The sequence below is a fragment of the Pteropus medius genome, unplaced genomic scaffold (genome assembly GCF_902729225.1).
Source record: "Pteropus medius unplaced genomic scaffold, Ma_sr-lr_union100, whole genome shotgun sequence".
NCBI lineage: Eukaryota > Metazoa > Chordata > Mammalia > Chiroptera > Pteropodidae > Pteropus > Pteropus medius.
In genome coordinates this window covers 36,330,216-36,350,601 of record NW_024349800.1, presented here as the reverse complement: position 1 = coordinate 36,350,601, position 20,386 = coordinate 36,330,216, and the positions used below count along the sequence as shown (strand labels likewise).

At 44.6% G+C, this 20,386-nt stretch overlaps 1 protein-coding gene across 2 annotated transcripts in view; it reads left to right on the top strand.

Annotated features, from left to right (window-relative positions):
• The window catches only part of PRKCE (protein kinase C epsilon), a 451,351-nt gene that overhangs the window by 273,037 nt on the left and 157,928 nt on the right, over nt 1-20,386 (top strand). For both annotated transcript variants that reach the window (XM_039887262.1, XM_039887263.1), the window contains 4 exons: nt 11,347-11,506; nt 13,611-13,645; nt 14,911-14,996; nt 19,075-19,204. In XM_039887262.1, coding sequence (XP_039743196.1) covers nt 11,347-11,506; nt 13,611-13,645; nt 14,911-14,996; nt 19,075-19,204 — 411 coding nt within the window. The remainder of the gene's footprint in view (nt 1-11,346; nt 11,507-13,610; nt 13,646-14,910; nt 14,997-19,074; nt 19,205-20,386) is intronic.

The window sequence follows — 20,386 nt, the reverse complement described above, 5'->3', positions numbered from 1 at the left end:
TTTTATAAAGCTCCAGTCTTCCATAATGCCAGAGGAAAATCATTGCCATCTTCTTCCCAAGGAGAGTAAGAGCTCTCCTTTCAACAGATCATTTGGACCAGGCTGCTAGCCAGAGACCAGGCAGCTCCAGCATAAAGGAAGGATGCCTTCTTCAACACTGCACTCATTTTTTTTTCCCCCGGGAAGATGGTTTGATAAACAAGATATAATGTCATATCTTCATCTTAGTTCTTCTGGCCTGCACACACACACACACACACACACACACACACACACACACACACACACTCTTTTTTTAACCTCTTAATTCTAATTTTCCAGTAATCGATTTGATCTAGGCCTTTGCTCACTGCTCTGTTTGGAGGAGGAGGATAATGTTTGTTGAAAGAAAACAACAGCGTTAAAGTTCCATCTGCGTAGCCTCAGCATGGAGGAGAGGACTGACCTGGGGAAGAGAGTAGACTTTTTCCTTATGGCTGGGTGTTCCTGCCAGACACAAAATGGCTTGGATCAGGTTTAGTGAACGCTGTGATTGGAAACTTCCTTCCTTGCTTGGCTGGAGGAGATATAAACTTTTTATTCCAAGAGGTGTTCGCCTCTGTAAAGATTGTATTTGCTCCTCTGCCACACCTCACGTCTCCTGCCTTTCAAAGTTCTGTAGGAAATGCATGTATCAGTCCAGGCCTGCCGAAAGAAGGGCTCTGGTCATCTTCCTGCCACTCCCTGTGCTTCCCGGAGTGTGGACTATGGTATGAAAGTGAGTTGCCGCTGTGAGTTTTCATGTTCTGTTACGTTGCCAGCAATCTGGTTTCCAAAACAACTTTCAGAACTTCTCATCAAGCCCCATATTCACTTGAAAGAAGTTGGCCTCTCCCCTTCCAATCTGTTAATAATTTTTCACATAATTTTTTCATTTACACCATCGGAAAAGGAAATTTTTTTTTTTAATTTATAAACCACCTGTTAGAGAAATATAAACAGCATGCTCGAATTTTCTGAAGTGATTTTTCCAGTGTCTGAGTGAGATGCAAAGGGAGAAATGATGTTCATTCCATATTCTTTAACACGCGTGATGTGGCGAGGAAACCATGAACTTTGAAGCCAGAAAGACCTTCGTACGAAATAAGTCTCTGCCATTTAATATTATGCACCCTTGCGTGAGTTACTTAGATCTTCTAAGCCTCAGTCTCCCCATTCGTCTAGTGGAAATAATAATACCTATTTTGTAGGATTCTTTTGAGAAGTAAAGAAAATATGTTTTAATCACATATTATACAGTAAATTGTGCCTATTATTTTTGTCATTAGATTTTCTTTTTTTTACAAAATGGATTTTATTTTTTGCTTTAGATATGCCAAGTACCCATTAGCCTTTGACTATAAAATTTCCAAAATTTATCTCCTGACAAATATAGTCTCCCTGCAGGTCCTACAATCCTTTATGTGCCATGATTTTCTGACCTTCCCAACACTACTTCTCTAAAAAGGATTTGAAATTCATCCATACTAAACTCATAATGGCCCTCCCAGAGACTCTGTGTTTTAGCAGGGCTTAAAGCCTCAAGCTTAAGGGATAAAGCTAACACTGTGGAGCTGAAAGCAACAGGGATCATTTTAAAGGTTTTTATGACTCCAGTATGTTTGAATTCGTAGCTCTCAGGAGCCAGGTCAGCCTAACTGACTTTTACATCGGCCCTGGGATCCATGCGATAGTGACTCTGATATACCCTGTCCTGTCAGTATTTCTTCTTCTTCTCTCTCTCTCCAGAAGCAGGATTAATGCATGACATAAAGTGTAGACTCAGTACCTAGCACTCGGCGGGCACTCAGTAAATATTAAGGGAATGAACGATTCCGATAGTTAAAAAATGTTTCATCCAACGTCCACCGTACATCTCCTGCTTGTATTACCTCTTGAATTAGATATCTACTACTGTGTAACAAATCACCCCAAATTTAGCAGCTTACAACAATAATATGTGTCAGCTCATAAAGTTTATGTCCGTCAAGAATTCAACTTAGAGCTGGATGGTTCTGGCCCATGGTCCATCATGAGGTCGCAGTTGGGATGTTGGCCAGGGCCGTGGTCTACTAAAGCTCAACTGGAGCCAGAGGGTTCCATTCCAACACGGCCGACATATATGGCTCACAAGTCAGTGCTGACTACTGTCAGGAGGCCTCAGTTTCCCACCAGACGGATCCTTCCATAAGGCTGCTTGAGTGTCCTCATGACATGGCAGCTGGCTTTCTCCAGAGTAAGTAATTCAGGAGAGAGCAAGGTGGAAGCCCCAAGGTCTTTTATGCTCTAGCATCATAACTTACACTCTCTCACTTCTGCAAAATCTTTTTGGTTACACGAGTCAACAGGTCATCTCCGTTCATTGTAGGGAGGGCTTACCTGGGTATGAACACCGGGAGGCAAGGCTCGCTGGGGGTTATCTTGGAGATTGGATGCCATACCTCTCATTCAGCTCTTTCTTATTTCTCCCAGAAACTGAAATTCCTTTTTACCTCTTTCCTTTAGATGGATTTAAATTCTCTTATCTTAGGCATCTATTAGGGATAGCCAGACTCAGTAGCATTTCAGAGGCATGTGAGCGGTGGCTGTGGCCAGGGACAGTGCGAATCCATTCCTAGGATTCACGAGACTCTTAGGACTGTACAATAGACCTTAACTTCAGCTTAACCTTTGCTGCCCAGTCCCAGTTACTGCTTAAGCCAAGACCGATGGAAAGGGAAGACTGGTGACTACACTGTATACATGGCCCAGATTTTTGGGTTAGGAAAGCACCATCTTCTAGTGTAAAGACACACTCTTGGGCTCCTCTGAGGAGGTAACGTGTAGAATGGGAGTTGTGTTTTTAGGAGAGAGCTTGGTTAATGTTGAGCCACAACTACTACTTTCCCCAGGCCCTGGTAACCAAGAATATACACCTGCGAGAAGTTTGCAGAGATGCCACACAGTGCCTGTGGCCAGTAATATTTTCCTTCCAGACAAAGATAACTTACTTATTCGGGGAATCCGATCTCCACTTGAACTTCATTAGCACTAAGACCTAAGCTAACTGGATCTTCCTTGAGCGTGTGTGACCTCGGAATGTTTTCTCGGAAAAGTTTTCTCCGCTCTTCTCCTCTTGGCAGTTTTCAAGTTCTCTGCATGAGAGTTTCTAGCTATGCAGCCCACAATTTAGTAGATGTCTCTGTTGTTTTGCAGAGCTATTAGAAACATTTTTCTCCTCACATGGTGACTGATCTTTCATTCTCATATCACTGTAGAGGACAGCTCAGGGGGAGATAGGAGTTTTTGAGGCCCTAAGAAGCAATAACTGGGAATTCATTAGGTTTCCTAGATTGCAGTGCCCCCTGGCTGGGAAGAGGTGCCGCAGCGGTGCTGAGGATTGGGAGTGGGACACACATTGCGTGTGGGGGGGTGGTGGTGGAGAAGCGAAAAGAAAAGGAAGGAAAAGATAGAAATAGGAGAATTGGGAAGCCGGAGAGAGATCAGAGCCTGTTAAGCCTTGAAAGGAGTATGAGTTGGATTATGGGATGCTTTCAGTTAATAATAAAAGCATTATTACTTTTGACCTTCTCATCCCTGCCTTCATGTACAGAGTTTTAGTCACAGTCTTAGTCGAACATAAAACTGTAAGGAAAAGTTTAATCAGATTTTTGAAGCCAAGGGAAAAGATCTGTTCCACAAGAGCCATATGCATTATAGCTGTTTCTGTAGAAAGCCATGAGGCTTGTTCACCTACATTAAGCTTCATAAGGAAGGTCCATTCCCCCAACACCCTCCCCTGGGAACTAGCCTGGCCTGTGTTACTAGGAGGGAGGATGGAAGAAGGTGAGCTCACTTCTTGGTCAGTATGGACCAAAGGACTGGGAAGAGGAGATTGTCTTACTTAAGACAAACCTGTCTGCTTTCTAAAGAGGTATGGGGTTCATTTAGCCATTTACTAGTCTGGATTTTGTGACTTAATAAGTATCTTTACTTTTGATCTTTCTCCATCTCTTTTGTCTTACTATTCTTTCATTGCCTTTTATAATCTTCTTACTACCCAAAACTCTCCTTACCCACCTGGTCAGCCTCATAGGAACCCTACAAAGGACTCCAAATCTCTCCTGGACAGGCCAAAGTTTTTCTTTTTAATTTTAACTTTGAAATAGTGAGAGCTCAAAACCGCCTTAGCAAAGAAGAAGCTTGGGGAAAACAAAAGTTAGTTCATTGCGGTATTTGGGGAAATTGTGCCGGCACTTAATTTTGAGAAGCTCTGTGGAGCCCGGATAAGGTCGGTGGGGACGGCTTGGGCTTCAGAGTGTCTGATTTCCAGCTCACTCTGCCCACTGCTGACTGGTTGATGTAGAACGGTTAATATCAAGTACACTGGATGAGTGGGTTTTTCAATAAATAACTCCATAAACCTTTTTGGCTGAGGTACCTGTGGTCTTAAAAGGCTTGTTGAAGAGGCGGGGGGGTGGGGGGGGATGCGGGGAGCGGGTAACCTTCGTTTGACACTCACACTCTCTCCTCCCCACAACCACCAGCTCGCATGTTGGAATGGACAGATGCTCTGCTGGGACTTCTGCCACTGTTCTCCCACAGGCATTTTTTTAATGCAGCATTTTAGAAACGGGAACAATGGACAGAACCCGGCCTCATGGACATGAGCTCCATAGGGCTCAGGTGCCCAAGAATTCAGCACAGCTCAGTTTGCTTTGATATGAATCATAGGCCCATCACTGGCACCAGCAGGGACTCCAGCCCCACCCTTGGCTGGTGCCCCACTTGGCTGATTTCCCAGGCTGGGAATGCTCTGAGCTTTTAGCAGGTCTGCCTGGAGGGTTTTTGCTCTGTGGTTTCCTTCTGGCAAGTAGTGACTTTTCATGGGTACCAGAGGCATGCAGTAAAGTTGCAGTAAAGTGACTCCAGTCTGTAATTTGGAATGGATGGGGAAGGGAAGGAGGGAATGAATAAATGAATGAAAGGAAGATGGGCAAGAAGGCAAGCAGACTCCCTGCTCAAGTAAATTCCTATTCTCCGATGGTTCTGTGAGTTCATGTGTGCTCTACATCAGACCATGGGAATAGTGGGATTGGAGGTTTGCACTCCCCTGTTCTCCCTGGGGCTCTCTCCCTCGACAATCATCCCATTGTCCGGCCATCACCATGCTTTACCTCAGTTTACACTAGTGCTGCTCTCCCTACCCTATCCATGTTCTATTTTTTCACATTTTTTTTTCCCTACAAAGCACAAACTAGCTTGTTTTGTTTAAATAAGTGAACAGAGCATAAGCTCTGCTATGAACACAGAACAGGTCATTCAGAAAGTGACGAAGAGAGAAGAAAACGGTTTATATTAGATCTGAGATGCTAATCTTGAAATGCCACCAGTGCCCTTCTGATTAGATTACACACAGAATAACACATGAAGACAATTCTAAGCCTCTCCCCTCAGACATTTCTGAGCCACGTTGTGTGGCTCTCCGAGAAGATATAGACAACATAGCATTATCTCTCTCAAGGAATTCATTGCTGTTTCCTCTTTCCTGTTTTGAACAGAAATTTTCTTTAATGTATTGTGTGAGTACGACATGTAAAACATATTCTTTGGCATCACATAAATATTTACTTAATAGTTAAAACTCACTGTCATGAAGCATTTATTTCACTTGAAAATATTATAATCTGTTTTCCTCATGGAAAATAAGGCACTGCTCCTTTGATTTTTAGTATATAATATTATTTTTTATTTGTTTTGACTTCCTTTTATTGATCTTGCATTTTTTTTTTGCCAATAAGTCCATAAAGTCAAACCAGAGAATTATTGAGAGGGAAAGTAAACTCAGATTGAGTGCGAAAGCTTCTATCTAACTTCTGTCAGGAGTACCCCTCAGTCATAACCACTATTATCTGTAATATCACAGCAATTCCTTGCTTTGTTAGTGGAGATCTGTCTATTAAGGACCAAATTCAGAATATCTGAGGACAAAATTGAGAAAGCAGCCATAGTCTACCCTTTGTGGCCAAGGGTCTGTTCCCAAAACAGTACCTGGCATCCAGTATCCAGATGATAAACATTTTTGAATGAAGAGTTTATGTTATACCCTTCAAATATTCTCAATGGGCATTTTTGCTTGTTTGAGTATATTTTTTTTTTTCATTTTATACAAAGGCAGACTGTACACATGTTCCTTAATTTTCTTTTTCTGTTTTTTTTTTTTCTTGGTGGACTTAGTATATTTGCTTTTTAAACCACTACATTAAATTCCATTCTGTGGGTATACCATGAACCAGATAGTCTCCTTTAGCTTTCTTTTCTAAGTCTCTAGATGAGAGCAGGGGTGGATTTGTGGAGATTTGGGTGAACAGCAGCAGGAGGAGACTTCTGTAAACATAGTGGGTCCCAGGCTGTTCTGCCACCCTTGGGAGGCATGAATGAATGGGTGAGGCAAGGCCGTAGTTCCTGACCTGACATGTACTGTTTGTTAGCTGTGTGACCTTCAACAAATTAGTTACTTAACCTCTTGGAGCTTTGGTTTCTTGGACTATAAGCTGAGAATAATAACGTCACATGGCACTAGAGGATGTATGTAAATTGTTTACATATCTCATGTATATGTAATAATACCTTGTGTATTTGTAACAATGCTTCATGGATATTTAGTAGTACCTCATGTATATGTAATGTTACATAGCTCATGAGTATGTAACAGTACCTCATGTATATAGAATGTATATATAGAACAGTACCTCATGTGTATAGAACAGTACCTCGTGAATATAGAATAGTACTTCATGGATATAAGATGCTTAGAATGTACTCAGCACATGGCAGGGGTGTCATAAATGGTAGCTGTTATTTTTCAGCTTCTGAATATCCAAGGTTTGACAGTTATTTAGACAAAAATACCAGGATGATTGAATTGTTTTCTTTATATTGTGAAATTACCTGCCTCGAGGATGGATTCGTTCTTTGCTTGAGTTAGCCTTCTGAGGAAGTCCCCAGCCTTTTCTCAAAGTAGTCACATTTCTTACTGCTTTTATTCTAGAGCTGAGTCAGTGTTCCTTGCCCAGCCCAATCTTCCTGACAGTTTTCTAAGTCTGAAGACAGTGTGTTTTGCTAAAGCCTCTAATGAATGGTGTGGGTGGAGGATAATGCTGACTCTTTTTCTTTTTTTTTACTCATAGTGTCAGATGTGGAACATCTGAAGGCAGCTGGACCCCAGCAGTGTGGGAGCAACAAGGGGGTATCAGAGTAGGTTTTGCAGGGTGAGAGTGAGGCTTTTTCACTCTTCCTCAGTAATGAGGTGTCATGTTGGCTCCAGGGAGAGAGAAGCATATCAGCTTGGGGTTGAAGTGGAGCCGTTGTATTAGCCCCTCTTGATGAGAAAACAGAGGCCCAAAGAGATTAAATGACTTATTCTAGGACATAAAGCAAGTCTGGAGCAAAGGCAAAATGTGTCCAGTCTCCTAACACCTAGTTCAACTGGCATGCTGGCAGAAAGAGATCAAACGAGGAAGATCAGAAAAAAAAAAAAAGACCTCACAGCATATTTGCTTGTGGGAAAGACTTTGTGTGCCCTGAACATCGAGGGTAGGTGACCATCCTGCAGTGAGGAATGAAAGCGGTGCCATGTGGTGGCCAGTCATGTGTATTGGTCAGTCTGGTCCAGCCTCCTGGGTCAAGGGTCTTAGGCAAGGTTGATGCTTGGGTTTGGCAGTTCTTGCTACACAGACCCTGAAAGGAAGTGCTGGCATCCATGAGTTCATAAGTCTGGGCCTATTAGAAATTCTCTGCTGAATATTCTTAACCTAAAAGGCACCCGAGAGCACTGAGGTTAAGGATGCCCCCGATCTCATGTGTTCATTCTGTCACCTTGGCTCCCTTTCTGTGCGGGAGGTGAAGCAGTATGAGGGAGGTAATAGCAGAGTAGTGAGACCTTCGGTAATTAGACTGGCCGGGAAAGGTGGTGTCGGGTTTAGTGTTGGGGCTGCCTCTCCCTGAGTCCGAGTGCTCCCTGGTCTAGGCTGAGAAGTAGTCTCTGCCCAAGGAAAAGGGGCAAGGTGAGGTTACGTCAACAGAATAATAACTGCAAGGTGTGGGTTCTTTTTGCTGCTCTTGCCACCTGCCAGCAACTTGCCATCAAGTCCTCTGAGCACTGGGGCTGTGAGATATTTATTGGTGCGAAAGCTCCTAGGACTGTGAAGTTTACAGATGAGTCAGACCAAGCAGAACGCATGCCTGGAATGTTGTTGGAGGCTGGGGGTCCTGAGGGTCTCACAGCTGCTTCAGAGGACGTCTCTGCTTCTTCACTTTATGCCTTGTGGATTCTTGTCATTATATCTGACCAGCCAAGATCTTCATTCCTGCAGAAAGTTTCACAAAAGTTATCCAGCTTTGTGTTAGCCTCTCCCTGACTCAAGGTCACCCCTTCTGTAATGTGGCAGATGCAGCCATAAAAGAAAGGATCTGGAAAGAGCCGATAGGTCCTCTGGGAGGAAAGCAAACTTGGTTTTGCCTCAGAGGCTGCAGCCAATGAACCATTACACCAGGTGGGCATGGCTGAATGCATCCAGTGACAGCAGTGAGCATCCTTCAGAGCAAGGAGGCAACAGGTGAAGGGGGCAGGTCTGTGTAACTTACCTCAGTTCAAAACCACAGGCAGCTGGGAATCTGATGATGATTGTCTTGTCTCTCCTGCTTTCCACTGCAACATCTGGTGCCCACTCCTTGTTCATGCCATGTAGCTCCAAACTCCTGCAGCATGACGGACCCTTCCACTAATGCTTTAGGCCGAGAGGACTGCTTTTAAAAGTTATTAAAGAACATTAGAGAACATTTTTTTAGAGAACATTTTAAAAAATGCTACAATACATAGTCTCATCATCCCAGTATAGCGTAGTAATTCTATGTTACCTTAGACCTGCAAATACGTTTTACATAGGATTGTGTTGTTGTGCATTCTGTTTTTAGAACATTTTAGAAGCATTTTATCACATTTCCCCATGATTCTATGTAGTCTTTTCTCACTATTTAAAAATTGCTATAGATGTAATATAATTTATTAGAACATTCTCCTAATGTTAGGCAATCTAGTTACTTCTGTTCGTTGGCCAATATAGATGTGTAGTAAGGGAACAACTATAAGTTATAAGTGTATAGCTTTTAGTTTCTGTTTAATTATTGACTTAGGGTTAATTCCTAAGAAGTTGCCAAGTCAAAGGATGTGGATCTCTTTGTGGTGTTTGCTATGTATTGTAACATCGCTGTCCGAAAATGTTATGTTGTATTGCCTCTAGCAGTGAATGAATAAATCAGTCTCATAGCAGCCTTCATGATAGTGGATAATCCCATTTTAAAACAAATTTGTTTCTTTATTAGGTATTAAATGGTAAGTCAGTGCTATATCAAGACTGGTCTGTGTTTTAAAACTTTTCTAATAAGAGTGAATATATTTCTCCTTCTGTACATGTTATGTTCATGTCATTTACATGGTTATCAATAAGGATCTTCATGGATATATTTGGATTTGTTGACACATAGACCTCTTGGTGTTCTCTGCTGTTTAACTGGAAACTAATTGGGAGGAAACAAATCCAGATCGTGGAACATACCATCAGACAACATCATTGACTTTTCATAAATGTATCAGAAGAAGGAAAAAAAGCCAAGAAAACTGTTCCAGATCAAGGGGACTGAAGAGACATGGCAACCAAATGCAATGCATGAGCTCTGATTAGCTCCTGGGTTACAGATTTTAAAACAACAACTATAAAGGACATCTGGGGACAATTAGAGAAATTTGAATATGAACTATATATCAGCTAATGTTACGTCAGTGTGAAATTTCTTGACTCTGATATTGTGGTTATGTCAGAGAATGTCTGTTCTTCGGAGATAAAGGCTGAAGCGCTGAGAGGAAAAGTGTTATGGCTGCAACTTTCAAATGGTTCAGCAAAACTGTATATTTATACCATGTTATATATTATATATTAATATAATTGCATTGGAATTATAATTATGTTAAAGTGTAATGTACTATTACATTATGTTCATGATACATATAATAGTAATATGCTACATTTTATATAATAATATACAAATTATTCATAATATATTAATTGATATAATATACATACCCCCATATATATACATTTACAAATCTATTCTGTCAATTTGCATCACATAGACACTTGCATACGTGTGATGCATGAGAGCCACTCACATGAGAGCTTCGGGGCCTGGCTGTTGGGAGAGTGGGCCGCCCCTCAAAGCAGTGTGTGGTCACTGGAACGTGGGCTTCTCCCCTGCTCTCTGGGTTAGAATCCGAGCTCCACCACGTAATAGCTGTGTTAGGAACAGGTTACTTAAACTCTACAGTCTGCACACCTGAAAAATGAGAATAATAGCAATGCCCTTCAAGTAGGACTGTTGTGCAAATTCAGTGGGTTACTGTATGTAATGCGCTTAACATACTCTGCCATAGAGTAAGTCTTCAATAAATGTTAGCCATTATCATCACTGTATTAATTAGCTCAGGCTGCCTTAACAAAATACCACAGACTGGGTGGCTAGAAGCAGCAGAAATTTATCTATCCCAATTCCAAAGGCTAGAAGTCCGAGATCAAGATACCAACATGGTTGGGTTCTGGTGAGGGCCGTCTTCCTGGCTTGTAGGTGGCTACCATGGTGGTGGGTCTTTGGCCTTCTAGAAACTGTCTGCTTTCCTAGTCTTATACTTTCCTCTCCTTCCAACCTTTGAGAAAAGTCTCTTCGTTGTCCTAGTCTAGGTAAGAGGCAAAAGGAAGAAAAATCAGATTTGTCAGGCAGCCACTTCTCTGAGCCAGGTGGCCAGGTGCAGAGGGAAGTCATACCATTGACTACATAGCGCGCCCGTGTGGTAGGCACTGTTACCCCATTTACAGAGGGCGATGCCCCAGAGGCTCAGGGAAAGAGAACATTGGCTATCCAAGGTCATGCTGCTCAAGAAAATGCAGTAAGATTTGAACTATGAGCCTTTTGACCCCACACCCTTGCAACATGTAGCTGGTATAGGAGGAGTGGAACAGCCATGCAGGGATCAGAACTGGGATTGGGATGGACGTTGAGAGTGTAGCTGGGGTAGGAGACTGCATAGTCTGGGCCTTCCCACCCTGTGGGGTGCTCTCTCACTAGAGCTGAGCAGCGAGATTCTTCAGACCTCCAAATTCCTCTGCCAGCAAAGGCTACCCCCATGCTCCCTCACACCTCCAGGCACCCAGAGATGGAGTAGCTCTCCTGTAGGGATCATTTTCAAGATGTGCTAACCCAGACTGTGTTTTCTTCTCTGCTCTTGTCCTTCCCCAGCCCCTAAAGACAATGAAGAGCGTGTGTTCAGGGAGCGCATGCGGCCCAGGAAGCGGCAGGGGGCCGTCAGGCGCAGGGTCCACCAGGTCAACGGCCACAAGTTCATGGCCACCTACCTTCGGCAGCCCACCTACTGCTCCCACTGCAGAGATTTTATCTGGTAAGGCCTTCTCTTCTGGAACCTCTAGTAATGCCTCCTCTGTGGTGAGAAGCTGAGAGATTAGAAATTTTATGTAAAAAGTGCTGGCGTGCTTTATTTCTTCTTTATTTGATTGCAGAAGACTTTTCTGGAAAACTGAGCGTTTGGTGTTTGGGGGGACAAATGGAAAGAAGAAACTATGGTTCCTGGTGATTCTATACTTAGGAACATGGATTTAAGGAGTTAAGATTTTATAACCAATAATGGTGTTATGATTGTGGTTTCTTTTAAAAGGATCCTTATCTTTAGAGAGATAAACTGAATTATTTACAAGTGAAATGATACGATTTTGGGATTTGTTAAGAAAAGATAGGCTGGAAGGAGTGGGGAGGGGTCGAGGTAGAGATGAAACAAGACTGGCCATGTATTCATCATAGTTGGGTCTGGATGACGGGTACATGAGAGTCCAGTATTCTTCTCCCCACTTTTGTATACATTTGAATTTTTCCATAATAAAGTTAAAAAATACTCTATTGCCAACATTGATGGTATAAAGCAGTTCTTAGCAACTTTTGTAACACTAGTGCTGTTCGGACGCTGAGATTTCAGAGGACTGAGAGAGTAGCATTGGCTGGAGTGCTCAGGGAAGGCTTCTTGGAGGAGGTGGCATTTTTCCTTTCATGATGGACTAGGATTTTGATAGGCACAGATAGGTACGTAGTAGCCTGTTTTGGAGGTGCAGAAGGAGAAGGAACATTGGATTTAGGGGTCAGAGGGAGATTTTCAATATATATCTACCACGTGCCAGGTTCTCTTTTAAGCACTAGAAATATCTCATTAAATCTTCCCAGTATCCTATGAGCTATGTATTATGAACTCCATTTCACTAACAATAATACTGAGGCTCAGAAATGAAAATGAGACTAGCCTAAAGCCCTCCAGCGGGGAATGTCAGAGACCCGATTCCCTGCCTGGTGAGCACAACTAAAGGCTTGTGCTTTTCCTGACATCCCACCAGCCTTTCTGGCAACCTCTAAGAGCTCTTTGAAGCTGACTGGAGTTTGCTGATGCACTCAGATCCAGTGGGGGAGAGTGAGTGAGGCCAAATTGCTGTGTGAGCCCAGCCAAGGAACATTTGACTTGCACTCTGAGGACCCCGTGGATTCCCAAAGTGTCCAGGAGTGACTAGTCTCATCCTTATGGTGTTCCGGAACTTGTCATTGAGGTTGGCATGGACATCTGAGGTGACACAGGTCAAAGACTACTAAAGTTAAAGAAACACCCTTCTTCCATCCACAGACAGGTCTCATTCCCAGGACTGACTCAGCCCTCTGATCTCCATTTTCTGTATTTTGAAAATGAATCATGTGTTTGGGGGGACAGGCCCTGAAAGCTGAGTCTTACAGATTCAGGTTTCCTCTAATCTCATGCAAACCCCACTGAGCTCTAGGTTTCCTGAGGTATAACCCAACTGATTTCGGGCTCCTCCCATTGGGCTAGGAATTATAGGAAGCTCCCTGAGCAGTTTGTGGTGGTGCACTGAGGACAGGCCAGGCCAGGTTGATTGGATTGTTCCGTGCCCATGCTGACTTTAAACTGGCCCCAACGGACCCTATTCTGGCCATGGAAGGAACCTCTAATGTTGGCCTTCATCCAGATGGTGGATTGAACTCCCAGTGCTGGCCACAGATTAACTTATAACATTTGACCGCTTCTGGAAAGCCAGGGAACGTACCTACCAGCTGTAGCCCTCCTCCATGATTATCCTCGAGGAAGGACACATTCAACTCATTGAGGCCCCCTGAGGCCAAGCAGAGTCTTTGCGACTTTCCAGAGCACTACCATCCCCACTGGAATGGCTGTTTGTATAGGAAACTAAGTCCTGACATTGACCAAACCAGGCTCTGACACTTACCAAACCTCGTACCGATTCCAAGCCCCGGGCTGCCCTCCGTGGCCTTCAGGAATCATGTTGAGGCCCCCTGCAAATGGGAGTGAAATCATGCTGCTAGGTAGACTCCAGTGTACCAGGTGTGTTGTGGGTGGTGACCAGAATGGAGTGGCTTTGTGTGGTTTTTGACCTACTAAAATTAACTTTCTTAAAGGGTTGTATTCTTCTTTTCAGGGGTGTCATAGGAAAGCAGGGATACCAATGTCAAGGTAAGAGGCATTGTCTAAACTAAACCCTTGGGGGCCCGTGGGACAGTCCCAAACACTAACGCTCATAGGAGGCATGCACTGGGTTTGATGACATTCAGAGGCTCTACACAGTTTGCGTGCTCGTGCTCCCTCTTTGAGAAGCAAGACCCTGTTCTCCTTTGTCTCTGCCTGGCCATTACTCCCACATCTACATGTGGGAGTAATAATATGGGAGTATCTTGGAGGTACTGCCTGTGTCTGGGTGTCCCTGGTGTGTAGCCCGTTTGTAGTTAGCACTCTCGTCTTTCCCAGTGTGACAGATGCTTCAGTTAGAGGCTCTCTGAAGGTCCCACTGGGTAGTAAGCCAGGTTCCATGTATTCTATCAGCTCCCTCACTCTCCCATCCCCTGAAGAAGCTCCCTCATGGTTTGTTTTACTCAGCATCACCGAATGGTCCTTGCTGATTCTCTTTTTTGTCTCTACTGTAGAATCATTAGCTCTTAAACATTTAAATCTCACTTGAAGTGATTGAAGTTTGTTTGTTTTCAATTAATTGATTACAAATGCAAGACTGAGTTGTCCAGAATTGGAGGGTGGATATGTGATGTGTTTGTGTGGCGGTTTCTCTGCAGTTTGAGCTGGGAAACTATACGTCACCTCACCCAGCCACTGGTTAACTTGGGTCTCACCCCTGAGAACTTGGGTAGGTTCTTTTGGACCTTGCTGTGTCCTTTGGGTAGCACATGTGCAAACAGTCACTGATCTCTTCAGACTAACTGCCCACACTGCCCCATAACAGTAAAGATGGAGCTACAGGCCACTTCTTGTGGAGATATTAAATTAAACGAGAAATTTTAAGTTTGGCATGTGAGGGCACAACCAGATCAAAAGCTTAAGAACTTCTGTGCCACAAAATATCCATTCTCCTGCTAACACATCAGCCAACGCTGACGTGATCTTGAGTGGAGCACAAGACGGCTGCTCCCTGACCTTGGCTTATAGAAGCAAGAAAATTGATCAGTACTCCTGAAACTAGAGAATACTGCTGATGTCCTTTAGATATAAATGGTTCATTCTTCTCCAGAGCATTTAGGAAACAGCAATGGCTCTGCTGGCAAAGAGCTTTGAAATGACCGCATAAAGGGATTCAACTAGGGTTTTACATTAAGACTTGGTATATGGGGTATAGTTCCCCTCGTCCCTCCACCAGAAACCGATTAAATCTTGGGGTGGAATCTTCTTTCCACCACTAGTTGCTCAGGTTTCTCATTTTTTGCCGTTTGCAGTTTGCACTTGCGTGGTCCACAAGAGATGCCATGAGCTCATAATTACGAAGTGTGCTGGATTAAAGAAACAGGAAACTCCCGACGAGGTAAATATTTATAACATTGAAATTCTGGGCTTTCTTCACTGCCATCTCCACCCTCCACCGCCTCCTCCATGGTTCCTAAGAAAAACCTTATTATCTCTTTGTGTTCGCTTTCTTCTTTGTGTTGATCAAAATTAAGGGAGTTGTCCACAGTCTTCCGGCATGAGGTACAATCTACAGAACGAGCGTGGCTCCAAGTCGGTTTTACGTCTATGGATATTCTGCCAAGAGCTGTGTGAGCCCAGAGCTAAAGCCCCCAAGGAAAATGTGAATTCTTTTATGTTATTATCTCATCGCAACAGTGAAGCAGCTAACTGACGTGTCAATGGCTCCACACAGCTCATAAACAGTGAGAGAGACACAACACACAAGAAAGAATCTTATCTTTATGAGGTGATGGCAGAATGGAGTGAAACTAGCAAACCTAAGAAACACTTAGGAGGTGGATATAACCACAGTAATCACAATAGCCAACATTCATTGAGTACTTACCGTGCTCTGATTTAAGCACTTTATCACATGTTATTTAACTACATAACGTGTGATCGATGTTATTATCATCTTCATTTTACAGCAGAGAGAATAGAAGCAAAGAGACGTCAAATTAACTTGCCCCAAATAACACAGCTAGTATGTGAAAGAGCCCTGTTCAAACCCAGATAGTTTGTTCCAGAGTCCGAGCTCTTGACCACTATACTATGTTGTCTCTCAAACTAGTGTCAGGTTGACTACTAGAGAAGTTGCTGGGGGTAAGGAAGCAAGGAAATTCAACAACAAATCTAGGTTTCTTCTAACTGAGCGGTTGGGAGAAGCGTGCGAAGTGAGTAAAGGTGTTATCTGCATTCACAATATTTGATTTCCAAGCCATGCTTTTAATTCTCGGTGAAATAAATACTGTATAATCATAGGCCATTAGAATTGGGGATCAGAGAGAGCAGTCCTGGGCGGGCTTATAATCAGGTGGATTTATAATTTGGTTTCCAAAAGGAGTGGCTTACAGACACCTACCTGCTTCTTAAAAATAATTCAACCATATGGCATCGTGGCATCCAAAGCATTTCTCGTCTTTTATCTCCTTTTGCTTTCAGACAGTCTCTGGAAAGCAGCAAGGGGCAAGGCTTACACTGAACCTTCATGGCCCCAAAGGCCGGACAGCCCAGAGCACCAAAGTTGTTTGCGGGGTTTCTGGTGTCAAGGGTAGAATTGCAGGTCATCACCACATGAGTCTCCTGACTCCTGGTCGAGGATCATAACTTAGAGTATGTTGTTGCCCTCCTTACTTTTACAAGTAAACGAAAGAAAGAGATGGCTTGCTTGCTTTCTGGCTTTCTTCCTTACTATGGACACTCCATTGAGCATTTATTGAGCACTTCCTGTGTCAGCTAATGTGCCATGTTCCACGGAAACGAAGGCATACAGGATCCCTGCTCTCGAGGATCTCACTGGTTCCATCAGCTGCCGACCTCTGCAGGTGTCTGAAGCTCTTCGCACCTCCTTGGAGGGAAGAGCCCACAGGAGTCCATGCCGTGCAGGGTAGAGGGTTTGAAACACACAGACCCTGGCTTAACCTGTGACCTAGTTCTTCTGCCTCTTTCCTGGCATTTGGAACAGCGAAACGAAGTCGCCAGTAGAGTGTGTTCCCAAACTTGGCATGTGTCCCAAGGGAGATAAATCGCCAGGGACTGAGGAAGGAGGCTTTGAATTTCTTAGCCTGTCTTGGTGCTCCCCAAGGCCAGTCTTTTAGTGTTGATGTATCTCTGGGCCATCAGGGCAATGCATGTGCCCTCTGCCAAGTGCAGCCCTGCCGGGACCAACCTTTGCGTTCATTCTGTTGTGTGGCCACCTGCACTGTGATGCGTGTACACACATCATACATACTTGCACACCCCAAACACACTCGCTCTAGATACCATGCATCTGTCTTTCTCTTAAAGGTGCTCTGCACACGGGCTCCTGGGAACTTTTGTACCTTGAGTACGTGGCCAGCGCATTTGCCTGTCTTGTGCATGTATGTTAGCACTTATAACTCACATCCCTTCCTGCGCTTCCGGGTGACCAAGGAGTACTGGCCGTGTCACCCTCCTTTCCTTCCTTCCTTCCAACTCTGTCTTCCTGCCCTTCTCTTCCTCCCTGTGTCCTTTCTGTTGGTCTCGCTCATTCCTGTTTCCGAGCCCCCCTCGGAGTGACGTGTGCATGTGTGTGCAGCCTTTGTGTTTGTTTCGCAGTCCCTCTGATTCTGTGGCGCGCTCTTGCATGCACTCTGCCATCTTCCTCCCACCGTTATCTGGTACCGTACAGTCCTTAGTGGTCACAGCTGATGATCACAAGCTTCCCTGCCCCACACTGAACCTCCTAGTCACCCGGGATGCTTCCCCACATTTCCACCTTTGTCTGCCATCCATGTCCCTGTGAGGCTGTTCCTAGGGGACCACGAGTTTGTTCTCAGTATAGGCCCACCACGGCTTCAGCATTTTCAGGAACAGTGAGCACAGTGATCTGATCTTCTATGTCCTTGGCCGAGCAGACAGATGGAGCGTTGACGTGACTATATTCAAAGATAGGCATAACTAACCTACGAAGCTGAGAAGGGATGGATGTGATTGTTTTCAGTAGGTCTTGGAGTCCTGTGCTGGGGGTAAGACCCTACTCGACAGCCTACGCATGTCAAGCCAGGCCAGTGAAATTCTAGTCCAGGGGAAAGATCGGCCTTTCCTTATTTCTGGGTGTCAGGGAACACGTTACAAAGTTGAAGCATGAGCGTGTTCATGTTCAAGTCTACATCTACATCAATGTCCATGTCTGGTCCAGCTCTCATCCCCCCTTCTTAGTCCCTCACTCACCAGTCAGCAGTGAGCCAAGGACAACTTCTCGGCTGCATGCTTTCCACTCCCTGATTCCCAGAGTAGCAAGAGCGACTTTCTCCCCGGCCTATAGAGGTCTCAGGCGGCGGCCCCCTGACTGTTCTGAGGGGGACCTGCTTTGTATGGCTGCTCCACTAGTGATGTAGATAGAGAGTAGCTTTGTGGAGGGACAAGAAGATCCAGACAGACAGACAGACCATGCGATGACCCCTTGCTTCTGTGGAACACTTATTATTTCCCTCTTCTTCTGTCTCTGGTATCTCAATGACTCATGATTCTGTGATGTTAGGGGAAATGGGAATGTCATCCTCATTTGTCAGATAAGGAATCTGAAGCCCCAAAAAGTCAGGAAACTGGCCTGAGACCTCACGGCTGGCTTGTGGTACACCCGGGCCTACACACCAGATACCTGGCCTCCCCTCCCCCAGCCCCTCCCATCCACCTTGCTACCTTCTCTTTACTCTTTTTAAATAATTGGTAAGTGACAGTGTAGTGATTAAAAGGCCTGGGCTCTGACTTCAGACTCATGGGCATCGAATCCTGGCTCTGCCACTCATCAGCGAATAGCTGTGTTTCTTAGTCTCACTGCACCTTAATTTCCTCATCTGTAAACTCAGGCCAAAAACAGTGTCTGCCCCGTGGGGTGTTGGTGGGATTTAATGAGCTGGTGGTGTCTGGCCTTTGGTAAACACCAATGTCTTAGCACCCTTAGTGGTCACCAGTCCATATTAGCAATCTTCACCACAATTATTGTTTGTCATAACTGACAACCCACAGTTTCCACAGCTGGGCTGGGTTTTCAGGTTGTTTATAGAATTCCATGTCCACCAAATGACTCTGCCTAAGTGAGGCTTCTATTCACAGCGCAGCATTAAAAGTACGCGGTGACATTTCATTACTGGCCAAAGCGTCTAAGGGGCAAATTGAGTGCTGTGTGCCAAACGAGTCCTGGAGGGGACTGCATGGGGGAGCCGGCCTGGGGAGGCAGGGCCGGCTTCGGCGGACAGCAGCAGAGGCTGGGGCAAGGGCATCAGGAGCCAAGGCCCTAGCACAGGAGAAAGGCTCTCTCCCTCTTCTCAGTGCAGCTCTCAGAGGTGAGCTAGGGCCTGCCACCTGCAATGACGGTGCCTTCTGGAAAGACGTTCTGTAGGAATCCAGTGATAAGCACTTCAGGGCTCACAGGAGCTTGACCGCGACCCTGTGTTTTGCTTTCCCTGCAGGTGGGCTCCCAGCGGTTCAGTGTCAACATGCCCCACAAGTTCGGTATCCACAACTACAAGGTCCCCACCTTCTGTGACCACTGCGGGTCCCTGCTCTGGGGCCTCTTGCGGCAGGGTTTGCAGTGTAAAGGTAAGGTGCTCTGTGCCCCGCCCTCACCCCCTGCCGCGGGCCTCTGTTGTCTCCTTTTTAAAAAAGTCTTCATTTATTCTCATAGCTTCGAAAGCAGCTTCCAGATTTAGTGGGAAGACTGAGCACAAGCCCATGCTAAGAACCGTATTAGTCACCTGTGAGTGTGTTAAGCTATCTCTGTGCTGACAGCGTCCGAGGGAACTGCACCGAGGATGGAGGCGTGACTCTACCTTTTAAGATAGTTAAGCTGGAGAGACAAGATGAGTCTATAAAAGCTTAAAAATGATTTAAGGAATAGATACACTTGAGACAAAGGGAAAAATATTTTTGGCGTTAGGCGCCGAAATAAGTAATAGATATTTTTCTGTCACAATCCCTGTTTCAGAGCCTGCTCTTGGAAGGAGCCATGCTAGAATGCTGGCACACAAGACATCTTTTTGATCCTTCATTGGGCTTGTGATGTAGGTGATATTATCCTCATGTCCCCAGTGAGGAAACTGAGGTTCAGAGGCTAAGTTACTTAGGTTCGAATTTGACCCGTGGGTTCCTTTCTCTGTTTCCTGCCTTCTGCAGGAATTGTCTTCTGCTCAGATGGGCATGCTAAGTGACAAGGGTAACAGCACATAATATGGGAAGGTGGGAACATCCTCTGGGGACCTGATAGAGTGTCCAGTTCCATAAGCTGGTCTAGCCCCCTCACAGAGTTGAACAACCAGGAACTATTGGGCAGGAATGTTGCATGGACATTACTTAACAACAATGTTTTATTATACTGAATGTATTATTAATAAATTTTCATTGTGGAAAAATTAGAAAAAGAGGTAAAGTATAAGAAAGAACTGAGGCAATGAACAAATTGGTCACCGAAGGGATCCCCGTGAGAAATTACGAGGATTAGAAATAGAGTAATGGCTGCGATGGGCATAAAGAGGAGGCAAATAACTTAAGAGATATTGAGGAGTAATCTATTGGATATAGTGACCAGATCCAATTGGGAGGACAGTGATACCATTCCCTGAGATAGGGAATGCCAGAGGGGGAACAGGGCTGGAGGAAAATGTGGAGTCGAGTTGGGGACATGTTAGCTTCGAGGTGCCTGTTGGAAATTTACATGGAACTGTCCGACTTCCAGACATTCTTACTGAAATTCAAGGGAGGGGTTTAGACCAAGCATTTAGATTT